Source organism: Vipera berus, assembly GCF_964194415.1.
Source record: "Vipera berus genome assembly, chromosome: 2".
NCBI lineage: Eukaryota > Metazoa > Chordata > Lepidosauria > Squamata > Viperidae > Vipera > Vipera berus.
In genome coordinates, this window is record NC_138203.1 from 236,380,843 (window position 1) to 236,394,935 (window position 14,093).

General features: G+C 37.6%; 1 protein-coding gene across 1 annotated transcript in view; it reads left to right on the plus strand.

Moving 5' to 3' along the window:
* CHCHD6 (coiled-coil-helix-coiled-coil-helix domain containing 6) overlaps positions 1-8,365 on the plus strand; it is a 308,037-nt gene extending 299,672 nt beyond the window's left edge. Inside the window, exon 8 of the mRNA XM_081317743.1 lies at positions 7,751-8,365. Coding sequence (XP_081173869.1) covers positions 7,751-7,774 — 24 coding nt within the window. The 3' untranslated portion in view covers positions 7,775-8,365. The remainder of the gene's footprint in view (positions 1-7,750) is intronic.
* The last annotated feature ends 5,728 nt before the right edge of the window (positions 8,366-14,093 follow it).

Below are 14,093 nucleotides of genomic sequence, written 5' to 3' on the forward strand. Positions count from 1 at the left end.
GCAGAAAACACAGGCTGAAACTTGGCAGAATAATGAATATTTTCCTGCTGGGTTCATTTTCTCACTCCCCACCTGTTTGGATGCTCATAGTTTACAGTTGGACTAAGGTATGACTATGTTGTCTACCTTTTAGTATCTCAAGCTAGATTAGAAATATTTACAAATAGCATGTTGACTTCATAAGATAATATATCATTCAGAATCATAAGCTGTGATATTAAATGTAATGAAGCTGTGAAACAAAACAAACTTGTTTCATAACATTGCCAACTGTTTCAAGCTGTAAGATTTTCCTGTCTGGGTGTTTAGAAAGGAAAAATGAATGAATGGAGAAAGAAGGAGAGGGCTGGTAGTGGGAGACACTGCAATGAGGGAAAAGTAGATCTGTGAATAAAATGCAAATGGAAAAGGCTGGGAAGGCAAGGCAAAACAAGACAATTAACAGACCCTGGGAAATGTGAATCCTTAGACTTCAGTAGCAGAATCTGGGTGACTTACGGGGCCTTTACAGCGAAACATCTGGAAGCAATATGCAGCCTGCTGTCTGTGGATCATATCGCTCTATTACTCATACATTTACAAGGACTGTGGCAGTTTAGCAGTGCAACTATTGAGGATTATATAATGGAGGGAAAAATTGGAATTCAGATGGTTGCAGGAACAACGAACCATTTCTAGGAAATGACTTCTGCATTGGCCAAATACTCATTCAGGTTGCTTTTTTCAGTAACTAAAGGATTGCTTTATACTTAATAGTGTTTTCTAATAGCTAGAAGAAGATGGAAGATTTGCAGCATCAAAAAAAGAGCAATAATTATGCAGTAAATTATATAACAGGTAGTCCTCGGCTTACAACTGTTCGTTGTAACTTTTGAAGTTACAGTGGAGCTGAAAAAGGATCACCGGTTCTCCTACTTATGACCATTGCCGCATCTTCATAGTCACATGATAAAAATCTGGGTGTTTGGCAACTGGCATGTATTTATGAGGGTTCCACTATCCTGGGGTCATGTGATCACAATTTGCAACCTTCCCAGCTGGCTTCTGACCAGGTCAAAGGGGGAAGTCAGATTTGTTTAACAACCATAAGATTCTCTTAACAAATGCAATGATTCACTTTACAACTATGGCAAAAATTGTAATATCAAGCATGACTCACTTAAGAACTGCCTTGCCTAGCTACAGAAATGTTGGGCTCAATTGTCGTCATATCTTGGACTACCTATATAGACTATGATTTTATTTTTTATGAACTATGTCATTCAAAGAAACATTTGGCTCCATAATCAAGCCTTCAAGCTACTGACACTTAAGATATCAATTGGTTATCCTTATTAACGGCTATTGTAATTATTGGTCTTTATCAAAGTACATATTGACATTTTTTGGTTTATTCTGCTTTATTGCAAACATGCAAGAATAATTGCTAATCAATAACATGTACAGATTGTCTTCAATTTACTACTGGTTGCTTAGCGACCACTTGAAGTTACAATGGACCTTCCCAGGGGTACTTATGACTTATTTCCAAAGTTATAAGGCTGCCTCCCCCCCCCCATGGTCACATGATTGCATTTTGGGCACCGGGCAACTGGCCTTCATTTATGACTATTTGCAGAGTCCTGTGGTCATGCGCCTGCATTTTATGATGTTTTTGCTGAAAACTGACATTTATTTCTGGTTTTCAGCAAAACTGGCCCATAGCAAAAAATGCATTTGTGTAATGACTGTGGCATTACAACCATATTCACTTAACGACTGCTGTGAAAAAGATCATATAATCTGATCGGTTACATGGGTGGCCTGCTTTATGATGGTCATGACTTATAACAATGATGGTCAGGCCCCATTATGGCTGTAAGTTGAGGACTATATATATGCTACTAGTATTGCTGTTGTCAGCAAAGACAACAGTAACCTTCAAAGTAACCTTTGAACCCCTTATGTGGAGAGTATGTGCTCATTCCCACAATTTGTTTCAGCTTCCATTGCAACTTGCTTAGTGCTGGAAGGGTCAGACACTTCCTAATCTACTACTGATACTGTCTCCATAAATCAAATTTATTATAAAATTATCATCACCATTTTAGTCTCATTATTTTTATCTGATTATTTCTGTAGCTTGTACCCTGCTTCCATCCTTGTTTGATTCTGTTCCTCTTGGGAAGTTAATATTATCCAATGAGTCATTTTTAAAAATATTTTTATTTTCCTTAATCTACAAAAGGGGGAGAGGAGTGAAAGAAAAAAGTGAAAAAATGACAAAGATAAACTCGAGAAATAAAAACAATATCGGTTAGTCTAATTTTTAAACACATCATTAAGTGCTGACCCTTTGGAGTACTATTGATCCGTTTTTCCACTACGTTAGTAAAGACCCAGTTCATTAAAAGACGTATCAGCAATCAAAGGGAGCAAATCTGAGGTCTCACTGTCTTCCCAATATAGACTTATTTTATCTTAATCTTGCAAAATATTCAACAGTCTCTCGTGATCTCCTCCTTAATGAAACAATAAAACAAGGCTTAGATTATTTTTATTAGTAACTTGAACAGAGGGATCAAAGAAATGATGATCAAATTTGCAGGTGATACAAAAATTAGGAATAGCTAACATTTTAGAAAAGAAAGGGATGATTATAAAATGTCTAGACAGTATTGAAGAATGAAACAAAATAAACAGGATGATATTTGAAAGAGAAAACTTGCATTTGGGGCTGGGGAATAGGGGATTAAAGGGGTACAGAGGGCAGAGGTTTGATTCTAATTATGGATGCTGGCAAAATGATGTCCAGGCTTTAAAGGATCAGAACAATAAAATAATGACTATTCCCTAGAAAAGAGATGAATATGAGCTTTGTGTTAAAAAAAGGGTGGCTAGATAAATAGGCAATCATGTATACACCTGTATTTTCTTAATTAAAAAAATGGCACATAGGCTTTTATATCTTTTTAAGGTTTAAAAATAGCAAAAATTAAGAACAAAGAAAAGACTGAATATTTGTGCATGTCTCATGCTATACATATTGGGGAGTCAATTGTGTTGCCAGAATCCTGCCTTGTAACCTTTTCTGCAATCGGGCACTGCCTTTCCCTGCAGCTGAAAGGGATTGAATAAGGCCTTACCTCTATCCACCGTGGTGTTAGAGACAGTAGGATGTTAAACATAAAGGACCAAGAGATTAAAAAAGAGCCTTCATAAACTGCAGCTCAGTCCAGGCTGCCAAACAAGGGATTCAAGCCGTTCAAAGAGATTTATTAAACTCAGTAATAAATGAGGGCTGAAAATTCATATTGCGGTTTCCAAATTCTGCACCTCACTTTTAATCCTGGCATTAAACATGGTTTATTGAAGTTGTATTATGAATCCTGCTTCATGGTTTGTGCCTTGCCATGAGGGGACCTGAACCTTGGCAACATAGCCTCCCTAAAGAGGACTGAACCAAGACATTTTGTTACCTGGCAATATTTTACAGTATTAAATATTTTGGCACCTGAGCCAGATAATTCCATAAATGCTTCTCTTCTTCCTCATTAGAAATACAATAATAAAGAACAGTTTAGCCTTTCAGCATAGCCTGATAAGGTACCTGAGACACACAAATATATTATAGATTGTAGAAAATCTGCTCCCATTTGTCACCAACACATATATTTTCAAATAATTGATGAATAGAATAGTATTGCAGTACTCTACATTGAGCATTGCCTTCTTATACTCATTTGCACAACAATAAATGAAAGGCAGGGACATTTTTACATCTTTTAGACGGTGGGTTGGAAAATGTGTCTGAAGCCTCTGGTACTTGACACACATTAGACTTGCAAGTAATAGTGATTTAAATGTGAACAACAACCAGCATGATGAGATGTCCAACTGAGCATCAAAGAAATAGGAGAAAACAAATTACATCTTCTTGCATTTTACTATGTAGATTGAATCTATTTATTATAAGTATTATAATTCCAGTATGGCTTGTAGAAATATTCAAATGAATGTGAAATATAAATAATAAAAAACATAAAAGCATAGGTTTAAAAAGCATTTATAAAGTACAAAAGGTGGGGGAAGTTTTGGCTGTCTAAAGGTAAGATCAAAACAATGTGTGCATGTTATGTTAATATATCTGTTCTGCAAGAGACTCTGTTTTCTAATATAGTTCTTTTGAAATCTACAATTTAAGTGAATGAGGTTTTGGCAGTTCTTGGAGTCAGGGAAGGAAGTGACTACAATTGAGTCCAAAATTTCTGTTGTTAAGTGAAACATTTGTTAAAGAGAGTTTTGCCCCATTTTATGATCTTTCTTGCCATAGTTTAGTTTAGTTTTAGTTTTTATTTAATTTATATACCGCCCTTCTCCCTAGGGACTCAGGGCGGTTCACAGGGCATATATAAATTACGATACAAAAGTTAAAATAAGATTAAACCAATGCCCAAATAAAACAATAATACAATAATAAAACAACAATATTAAAAGCCCATATTCCCCCTTCAGGCCAGACCAGCTAATTCGAATAAGTGGGTCTTCAGGCCGCGACGGAAGGTTCGGAGGTCTGATGCCATCCGGAGCTCCACCGGCAGTTGATTCCATAGTGCCGGAGCGCCCACAGAGAAGGCTCTCCCCCTGTTAAGTGATTAAGTTGATAAGATAGTAAACTGGTTGTTAAGTGAATCTGGATTTCCTATTGACTTTGCTTGTCAGAAGATCACAAAAGATGATCACATGACCTTGGGACACAGCAACAATCAGAAATATGAACCAGTTGCCAAGCATCTGAATTTTGATCATGTGATCATGGGGATGCTGCAAAGGTCATAACTGTGAAAAATGATCATAAGTCACGTTTTCCAGTGGCATTGTTATTTTGAACAGTCACTGAACAAATTGTTGTAAGTTGAGGACTACCTGTATTTGGATGATTCTTATACCAATGTTCTCAAGATTGGAATAGTCCAGGCTAAGAGATGGAGCTGAGACCTTAAACTTAAAAGGTAAAGGTTCCCCCGCACATGCGTGCTAGTCGTTTCCGACTCTAGGGGCCGGTGCTCATCTCCGTTTCAAAGCCGAAGAGCCAGCGCTTGTCCGAGGACGTCTCCGTGGTCATGTGGCCGGCATGACTAGACGCCAAAGGCGCACGGAACGCTGTTACCTTCCCACCGTAGTGGTCCCTATTTTTCTACTTGCATTTTTACGTGCTTTTGAACTGCTAGGTTGGCAGAAGCTGGGACGAGTAACAGGCGCTCACTCTGTTACGCGGCACTTGGGATTCGACCTGCCAAACTGCCGACCATCTGATCGACAAGCTCAGCGTCTTAACCCACTGAGCCACCACGTCCCTACCTTAAACTTATGTCACTATAAATGACCTGGCAGTGACTAATGAGCACTGAAAGCATTTTGGCTTCATGAATCCAACTTGTCTTTTTTAGGATGAGGGAGAAATAGTAATTAGTCCTTCCACCCACAACTTGTTCTCAGAAGTAATTTTATCAAGTGTCTTGTTGAGTACAGCTTCTACTGATTGATAGTGCCATCAACTGCAGCTTTTGTTTGCAGCAGCCTTTGGGGAAATGAGCTACAGATTAGGAAGCCACTGTCTGGCCTTGATTTCAGTCTTTTTTTAAGGACTAGAATTTGTTTATCTGATCATTCTGTGATGCAGTTTTGTTTTCTTAATCTCATACCAATAAGATAATCTTCTTGGCCTATAAAATTCAAAAACTCTCCTGACCAGATTTATACAGATAATTTTCAGCTTGAGGAATGGTATTTGTTGAAATATACCAATTGATACCATTTTCCTAAGTTTCTAAAAATAGAAGAACACAGATTGCTGTTGCAGATTTAAGAGACAACATCTTATGAGGAAAATCAACAGTCCCATATTTTTAAAATAAACATTATCAGTATCAATACTTTACAAATGCAGCAAAATACTTAGTATTAGAATAGCTTCTGAAGCCAAATTCTCCAGCTTTGACTCTGAAGAATATAACCTTACAATGTGACACTCTTTCTGCTAGCTTCTAGAACTTCCAAAGTGAACTTCCCTGAGGAAAGAAGGGATATAAGTAGAGGTCAAAAAGCATAATCATTTGTCAATATTCTGGGTTGTGTCTTTGTTATATCTCCACAGAAGTAGTTTGCCTGTCTTTTCCACTTCATTAACCGAAACCTTTGTAGCTGGCTGCTGATCTTGCAAATCCTTTATTTCCCTTCCCCTCTTAATGTGAATCTCAGAAACCTGATCATTGAGCTGCAAGGGACTCACTTTGATTGGAATAAAAGAAAAGCAATATATTAAGTGGGCTGTCTTGCTTGGAAATATAGTAAAGGACTTTCTGTTTATTCCAAGATAGTCTTTGTTTAAATCATTTATATAGTATTTCTTGTTTAGAAAATCCAGATTATAAGAAAGTAGGTTACAGAAAGAGATTCTCTGGTAGCAGCAATATGTGTAGGATAGGAGAGGGGATAGATTATAATTTCTTTCCTTCACCTAACAGCTTGCTTAGTGTCCTCGTTTATTGGGGTGTAGCCTTGTTGCTTGGCCTTTCCACTGACTCTGCTTAAGAAAGGTTTGTGTGATTTGTGTGTGTGTGTGTGTGTGAGAGAGAGAGAGAGAGAGGGGGGGGGGCTATGCCAGGGGTCTTCAAATTTGGCAGCTTTAAGACTTGTGGATTTCAACTCACAGAATTCCTCAGCCAGGCATGCTGGCTGAGGAATTCTGGGAGTTGAAGTCCACCAGTCATAAAAAAGCCAAGTTTGAAGACCCCTGGCCTATGCTAATATTAGCAGTTAATGAAATGTATGTATTCAGCTTCAGGGCCAATAACTGCTATAATTTGGTATTTAAAAAAAACTACACACCACTGAGGTATATGCTGTCAGCCCTCTTTCATGGCGTTTGCTCAAGACTTCAGTATTCATTCCATAAATGAAAAGTAATTGTATTGAACGAATCACCTTTCCAACAGAATGAAGAATTCTAATTAATTAATTGACATGATACCATCCCATCTCATGATTGTGGGTGTTTTACAATAATGTCAAACAGTTGTCTTAAAATACAAACCACACATAATAATTTTTAAAAAACCAAACCACCAAAGGTGGTCATATTCTCCCCTTCCCCAGCCCAAGAAGAAAGGATCCAAACCTTTTTCCGAGCGTAAATTGCTCCATAAGATTGGGACTACAACAGAAAAGGCCTGTTCCATACTGCCTTCACTTCCCAGAGGGTGGCACCCTGATCATGCCCTCTCTTGATAATCTACCAAGATGGGCAGACTAGTTTCAAAAAAAGAAGTCTTTAAGTAATTCACTGTCATACCATACAGGACTTACAGATAATCACCAATACTTTGAATTGGGCCCAGATGCCAATTGGCAATTGATGCAGTAAGTATTTAGTCTGGCTTATTTCTCTTTGTCCAGTCCCTGACAGTCTGATGATACCTCACCCCGAATTGGTAGCTTTATCTTAGCAGTTTCATTCAGATATTAAATTAATTTTTCCATAGGAGACTGTGGATATTGATGTAATAATAATAAAAAACATCATCTGAATATAGTAAACACCATCTCAATATAGTACTGTTTCACGATTTTAGGGGAAATTTTCCAATGTGAAACAAGTGGTAAGAATTTGAAATATAAAACATTGTTTTACTGCATTCCATGTTACATTGCCATTTCAGTTACTGGAAAGACTCTTACTCTCTCTTTCTTTCTTTTCTCCCTCTCTCAGGAATTGTTGGTCCATTTTGATTAAAATCCAGCTGCTAAAACAGGTGAAGACAGCAGAAGTTCTTCAGAGGCCAGCATCTTCTTTTGTTTCGTGCTGCTGTCAATGAGTGCCTTCTACCTTTAGCAGTGCACAAAAAGCACGCTGTGTCCTCTGAAAAAGTATGTTGCCAACATCCTTCATCTGATGCTCTGTCATGAAAAGGAGTGCTGCAGACAAATATTGTTTCTAATATGGAATATTAAACAAAATTATAAAAGCAAATGTTCAGTGTTATTGTTAGCCAATATTTAATTTGTGTTTCCTCTTTTTTTTTTTAGAATTACACATCTACAGAATAATGTCTGTATGTATATATGTATGGTTAACCATGGGCAAGGCATTCCAATAAAATAATAAAGAAAAAATAAATAAAAAAAATAAATAAAAATAAATAAAAAATGTTTATTTTATATTGTCAGGTGATTTAAAAAATAACTTAAAATCTGAACGTCAATTCTTCTATTGAATCTGATTTCCAGGTAAATTCAAATTTAAATCAGTTACAGCAGGGGTGTCAAACTGTCAGCCCGTGGGCTGGACACATCATCCGGAAGCTGCGCCCACCCCATTGCCGGCAATGGCAAAACCGTCCTGATACGTCGCACGACGTCACATGACGTCGCGAGTTTGACATGTCTGAGTTACAGGTGGGCTGATCTTAAATTTCCAGAGAAATTTTCACTCATGAGAAGAGGGGTACCTTTACAACCAGTTTGGTTTAGTGGTTAAGGTGGCAGGCTAGAAAGCAAGTGACCTGAGTTCTAGTCTTGCCTTAAACATGAATGTCAGTCACACACTCAGCCCAACTCACCTCACAGGGTTGTTGTTATGATGAAAATAGGAGGAAGGTATTTTGGATATATTCACTAGTTTGAATAATTTCTAAAAATAATAAAGGTGGGAAACAAATAATAAAAATAAAAAATACTCAGAGGAGCTAGGAGACAGCTTGCATCTTAGAAAATTCTCTTCTGTGCTGGAGGGCAGCTACAGTATGAACCCAGAGACAAAAATAAACAAACATCCCTTTGCAGATATTATTCCTTTAAAAATATGTCTCTTAACAGGTTGCCTTTGACTGAAATTTGCATTATAGGAGCTCTACATTGTAAAGTTTAGGATGCCAAAGCTTCTTTATCTACCTATTTTGGATATTTTTTCCCCTTAGGCAAGTGTAATAACATTTTCCATGTTCTTTATATTATGAGCTTTATTTACCAAATTGGCAATTCCTCTGTTGAGAAATAACTGATTACAGTGTTCAAGCAGATGCTGTCATCTCAAGATATGCAGGTGTCTGCGGAATATAAACAGATGTGATCATTCAGAAAATGAACCCTGAATTCATTTGTAGGCAAGAAGGAAAGCTAATCCAGCCATAAATTTAAATATAACCTCTTCAGCCTGGCTCTAATAAGCATAAGCATGGTGTGTTGCATGTGCTCTACTGCTCCGAGCACAACAGAACATCAGCCTTTGTGGCATTCAGCAAGACAGACTTCTTGATCGGAATGGGATGGATTCCAAGCCTGTAATTTTAACTGGAAGTCTTGGTAAGGGACATCAAATAGTCAATGGGAATAGAAAACCACTTTATTACGAATTAGGTGAACACATTACTGAAAGTTTTAGTCAGTTAATCCAAGGAAATTATTCTAAACCATCAAGAGACAATATGATTCTTCTGTTCAAATTCCATCATGTAATGTGGTCGACAATTTTACCTCAGAAGCTGAAAACGTTCTTTGACTGCTTGCTGATTGATATGCATAGGATTTCAGACTAAGCCTCCAGTTTATCTGATTGATTGATTTTTTTAATAAATAACTGAATGGACAATGTAAAGAGAAGGGATTTTTCTGTGCACCTGTCCACAGTTAAAATCCAGCCTAAGTAAACTAAGTAGGCTTAATTAAATAGACTTCTTGTGAGAATGGCCCATTCTTTTCTGACTGACTGGTAGTATGAAGAGAATGCTATTGGATTAGGTCAGGGGTTTTCAAACTTGGCCTTTTTATGATTTGTGGACTTCAACTCCCAGAATTCCTCAGCCAGCGTGCCTGGCTAAGGGATTCTGGGAGTTGAAGTCCACAAGTCATAAAAGGGCCAAGTTTGAAGACCTCTGGATTAAGTGGAATTTACAGCAAGACATGTTAAATGAAGGGAGATTGTACTGTATTTATATCAGAACAGCATGAATTAGAGAGGAATGGCATGTTTCCAAGGTTAGTTCTCTATAAACTGCAATTTTCAGAGAACTACCATTATGAGATTAGGTAATCTTGCAGAACAATGAACCAAACTTCACTGCAGTGCAGAGATTACAGCTTAAATTGTCCATTTCCAAATTAATACATTAGCCTCCTGTATTGTACTTTGGGTCTATAAAACATTGAATTAGGCTATGTAGGAGTTCGCTCTTCTAGCTTGTTTCAATTTAGTTTCTGAACATTTCACTACCAAACTAAGAAACATCAGCAGCAGGATTTTCTTGTCCTATTCTTCTTTAGCTTATATATGTCTTGTGTGCCAGTGTGGTCGGTTGTTTGTGCGATTGGTTTTTCATTTGGATCTATATTTAAATTCTGAGCAGCTGATTGGTTCTCTTGTTGATTGGTCATTTGAAAAGTCTGGTTTCTTACATATTCATATGTTGGATCTAAAGCAATATGTTTGTTAATTGATCCTTTGGTAGAATACCAGGCTTCAGTAAATTCATGTATGTGGCGGGTATTGTCATGGGCACTGAGTTTTGTTCCTTCCCAATAGAACTGGTGTTGTTCAATGTCAATGTGGCTTGAGTTCAGGAATTTTTGGTCGTGCTGTTTAACTGCTAGTCGACGTTCATGAACCCTTGTTTTCAATTGCCTTCCTGTTTGTCCCACACAGAACTGGTTACAATTGTTGCAGTTGATTTTGTCTACTGTGTTGCAATTGTCTTTCTTCTGTATTTTCTCTTTGACTTTAGGTAGCACTTTTCTGAGTATAAATGTGGGTTTGTGAGCTATCATTATTCCTAGGGGTTGCAGTATTCTGGCAGCCATTTCGGATGTTCCTTTGATACATGGCAGGACTTGTTTCTGTGTTGTGGTTGGCTGTGTATTTTGTCGGGTTTTGGATGACAAGCATCGTATTATGAAATTTTTTGGATAGCCATTGTGGAGGAAAACATAGAAAAGGTGTTTCTCTTCTGCTTTTCTTAATGACCCGATGTTGTTTTGGCTCTTTTGAAAAGGGTCTGGATGCAGCTCCACTTGGGTACAGTGGGTTGGTTGCTTGTGAAATTTAGAATTTGGTCTGTGTGAGTGGATTTTCAGTATACGCAGGTTGTTAATTCGCCATTATCTTGTCTCCTTATGTCAACATTTAGGAAGGGAAGTCATTGTTCTTTTTCTTCTTTGCATGTAAAACTGATCCCAATGAACATGTTATTGAGTAAATGGTGTGTCTCTTCTCGTCTGGAGCATTTAGTGATGGCAAAAGTGTCATCCATGTAATGTACCTAAAATTTTGGCTGGATGGTTGGCAGGACTGTGCGTTCAAGTTTCTGCATTATTGCTTCTACTGTTAGGTTGGACATAGATGATCCCATAGGCATGCCTTGTATTTGTTGACAGATTTCACCACTGAATTTGAAGTATGTTATGAGGCATAACTCCAGAAGTTTCATGGTAGTGTCAGTGGACATGGAGTATTCTTTAGGTGTCTTTTCGTTATCGCTTTGATTTTCTGTGAGTAGATCATAGATGGTTTGGCCAGGTCACTGTTGATAGATGTGAATAATCAAATTAGACCATTATTTCTTCTTCATCTATTTTGACAGTGACATCAAATGTGACCATTATTTATTTTGACGGTTTTAATTAATTGAAATGGTTCAGGTGAGTTTATAGAATAAGCCGAATTGTTGACAAGATGGTGAAGACTTTTTCTTAAATATTTTTGCTAGTTTCTAGGTTGGTGCTTCGGGTAGCACCACTATGGAGCTGAGAGGAATTTCATTTTTGTGTATTTTGGGAAGTCAATAAAATCTGGGTATGGTGGAGTCTTGTGGTAGTAAAAAATTATTTCTGTTGAAGTTGTTTTTCTTATTCCATTTTTATCAAGGTGTTTCTTATTCCATTCTCTAATTGTTTTGTTGGGTCTTTGTTGATTACCTGATAGGTGTTAGTGTCAAGTAAATTTTCAGCTTTCTTGATGTAATCAGTTTTGTCTATTACCACAATTAGTCTGCCTTTGTCTTCTGGTAGGATGATGATGTCTCTATCTTTTCTCAGTTTCTATAATGTCTTCTTCTCCTCTTGGTTGCATGTCCTGTCTTGTCTGTTTCATTGGATGTTAGGAATGATTCTCTGTCTGATTTCTTCTTGTGTTCCCTGGTCAAGTTTGTTAGTTTTTATTATGTATTCTAAGTTGGTAAGGAACTCAAATAAGTCCATGTTTTTGTAGTTAAAATTAAGGCCTTTTATGAGGATGGCTTTTTCATCTTCAGATAATGGTCTACTTGACAAGTTTTTGATCCATGAATTTGAATTGTCATTTTATTGTTTAGGAATGAACTATCTAGTTTCTTTCATAAGCCATTGTGTTTTCTGGTCTGGAGTTTGTCAGATATCATGTTGATTGTGTTTTCTGGTTTGTCTGTAAGATCTTGTCCGATTGCGCTGAGGCATTCAGTTTTTGTTCGTTTATGATGCTTTGGTATTTCTCCAGATGATTGTGTGCATCACAAACTGAAGCATTTTACACCCATTTTTGTAGGGTAGTTTCCGTGCTTGTGGGTGATAAACTGGAGGTCTGTAGCATGTTTTTTGGCAGTGTTTTTTTTTTTTTGGAGGCACTCAAGAAGGAAGTGTAGTTGTTCACGGGTTGACAATTGTCTGATTGAAAAGGTCTTCGAACGCTAGGCATGTTTAAGTGGTTTATGCCCATATAACTTGAAATAATAGAAAATACTGGTAGCTTGGTTTTTAGATTTTGGCAGTGATTTGCTGTCCAAGCTAGTTTAAATTTAGTTTTTGAACATTTCCTTACCAAACTAGGTAACATCATCAGCAGGATTTTCCTGTCCTATTTGTTAGGAGCTATATTTCAATACATTTATATTTATGCTATTTATCAGTCCTAGAGGAGATCAATCCTGACTGCTCTTTAGAAGGCCAGATCGTGAAGTTGAAATCAAATACTTTGGCCACCTAATGAGAAGGAAGGACTCACTGGAGAAGAGCCTAATGCTGGGAAAGGTTGAGGTCAATAGAAGAAGGGGACGACAGAGAATGAGGTGGCTGGATGGAGTCACTGAAGCAGTAGGTGTGAGCCTAAGTGGACTCCAGAAGATGGTAGAGGACAGGAAGGCCTGGAGGAACGTTGCCCATGGGGTCAGGATGGGTCGGACATGACTTCGCAACTAACAAGAACAACAACATATTTATGCTGTATTATCCTAAAGTTACCTGCCAATACAGGTAGTCCTTGACTTACAACAGTTCAAATTAGTGACCATTCGAAGTTACAAGAGCACTGAAAAAAGTGACACATGACCAGTTTTCATACTCATAATTGTTGCAGCATCATCCCCATGGTCACATGATCAATTTCCAGATGCTTGGCAATTGGCTCATATTTATGACTGTTGGGGTCCTGTGATCCCTTTTTGTGAACTTCTGACAAACAAAGTCACTGGGGAAGACAGATTCACTTAACAATTGTGTTCCTGCGTTACTAATAACTGTGTTAACAACTGCAATGATTCACGTAACAACTGTGGCAAGAAAGGTCGTAAAATGGGGCAACATTCACTTAAACGTCTTGCTTAGCAACAAAAATTTTGGGCTCAATTGTAGTCATAAATCGAGGACTACCTGTATTCTCTGTGTGCTAGTTGCACAGATTTGTGGAAAATGTCATATTTTTGTCCTGCTTCCTTTCCTGTAAGGTGTTTTATTAATACCTCTATAAACATTAAAAGGGGACTGAGTAGCAGGTGTGGGAAAGGTCTTTATATGAAGGCTTGGACAGTTACTGACAGTTAGAATGGGTGATTGACAAGTTGTATCAGTCCAGTGTGTTATCTTTCTAACAATCATCAGACCAGGATTGTAAACTCAAGCTGGCGAACTGTTCTGCTGGCTCCTTTAGAACAGCCCAAATGTCACAGTTGTCTCCTGCCAAAGTAGTTTTGTATGTTCGGGATGATTTTTGCATAGGACAAGATTTAAAGTATAAATTTGCTGCCTGCTGGCTGAGTTTTCAGTTCAACAGTTCAGCAAGCAGCTAACACTAAAAACAAATACAAAGTCTAAAA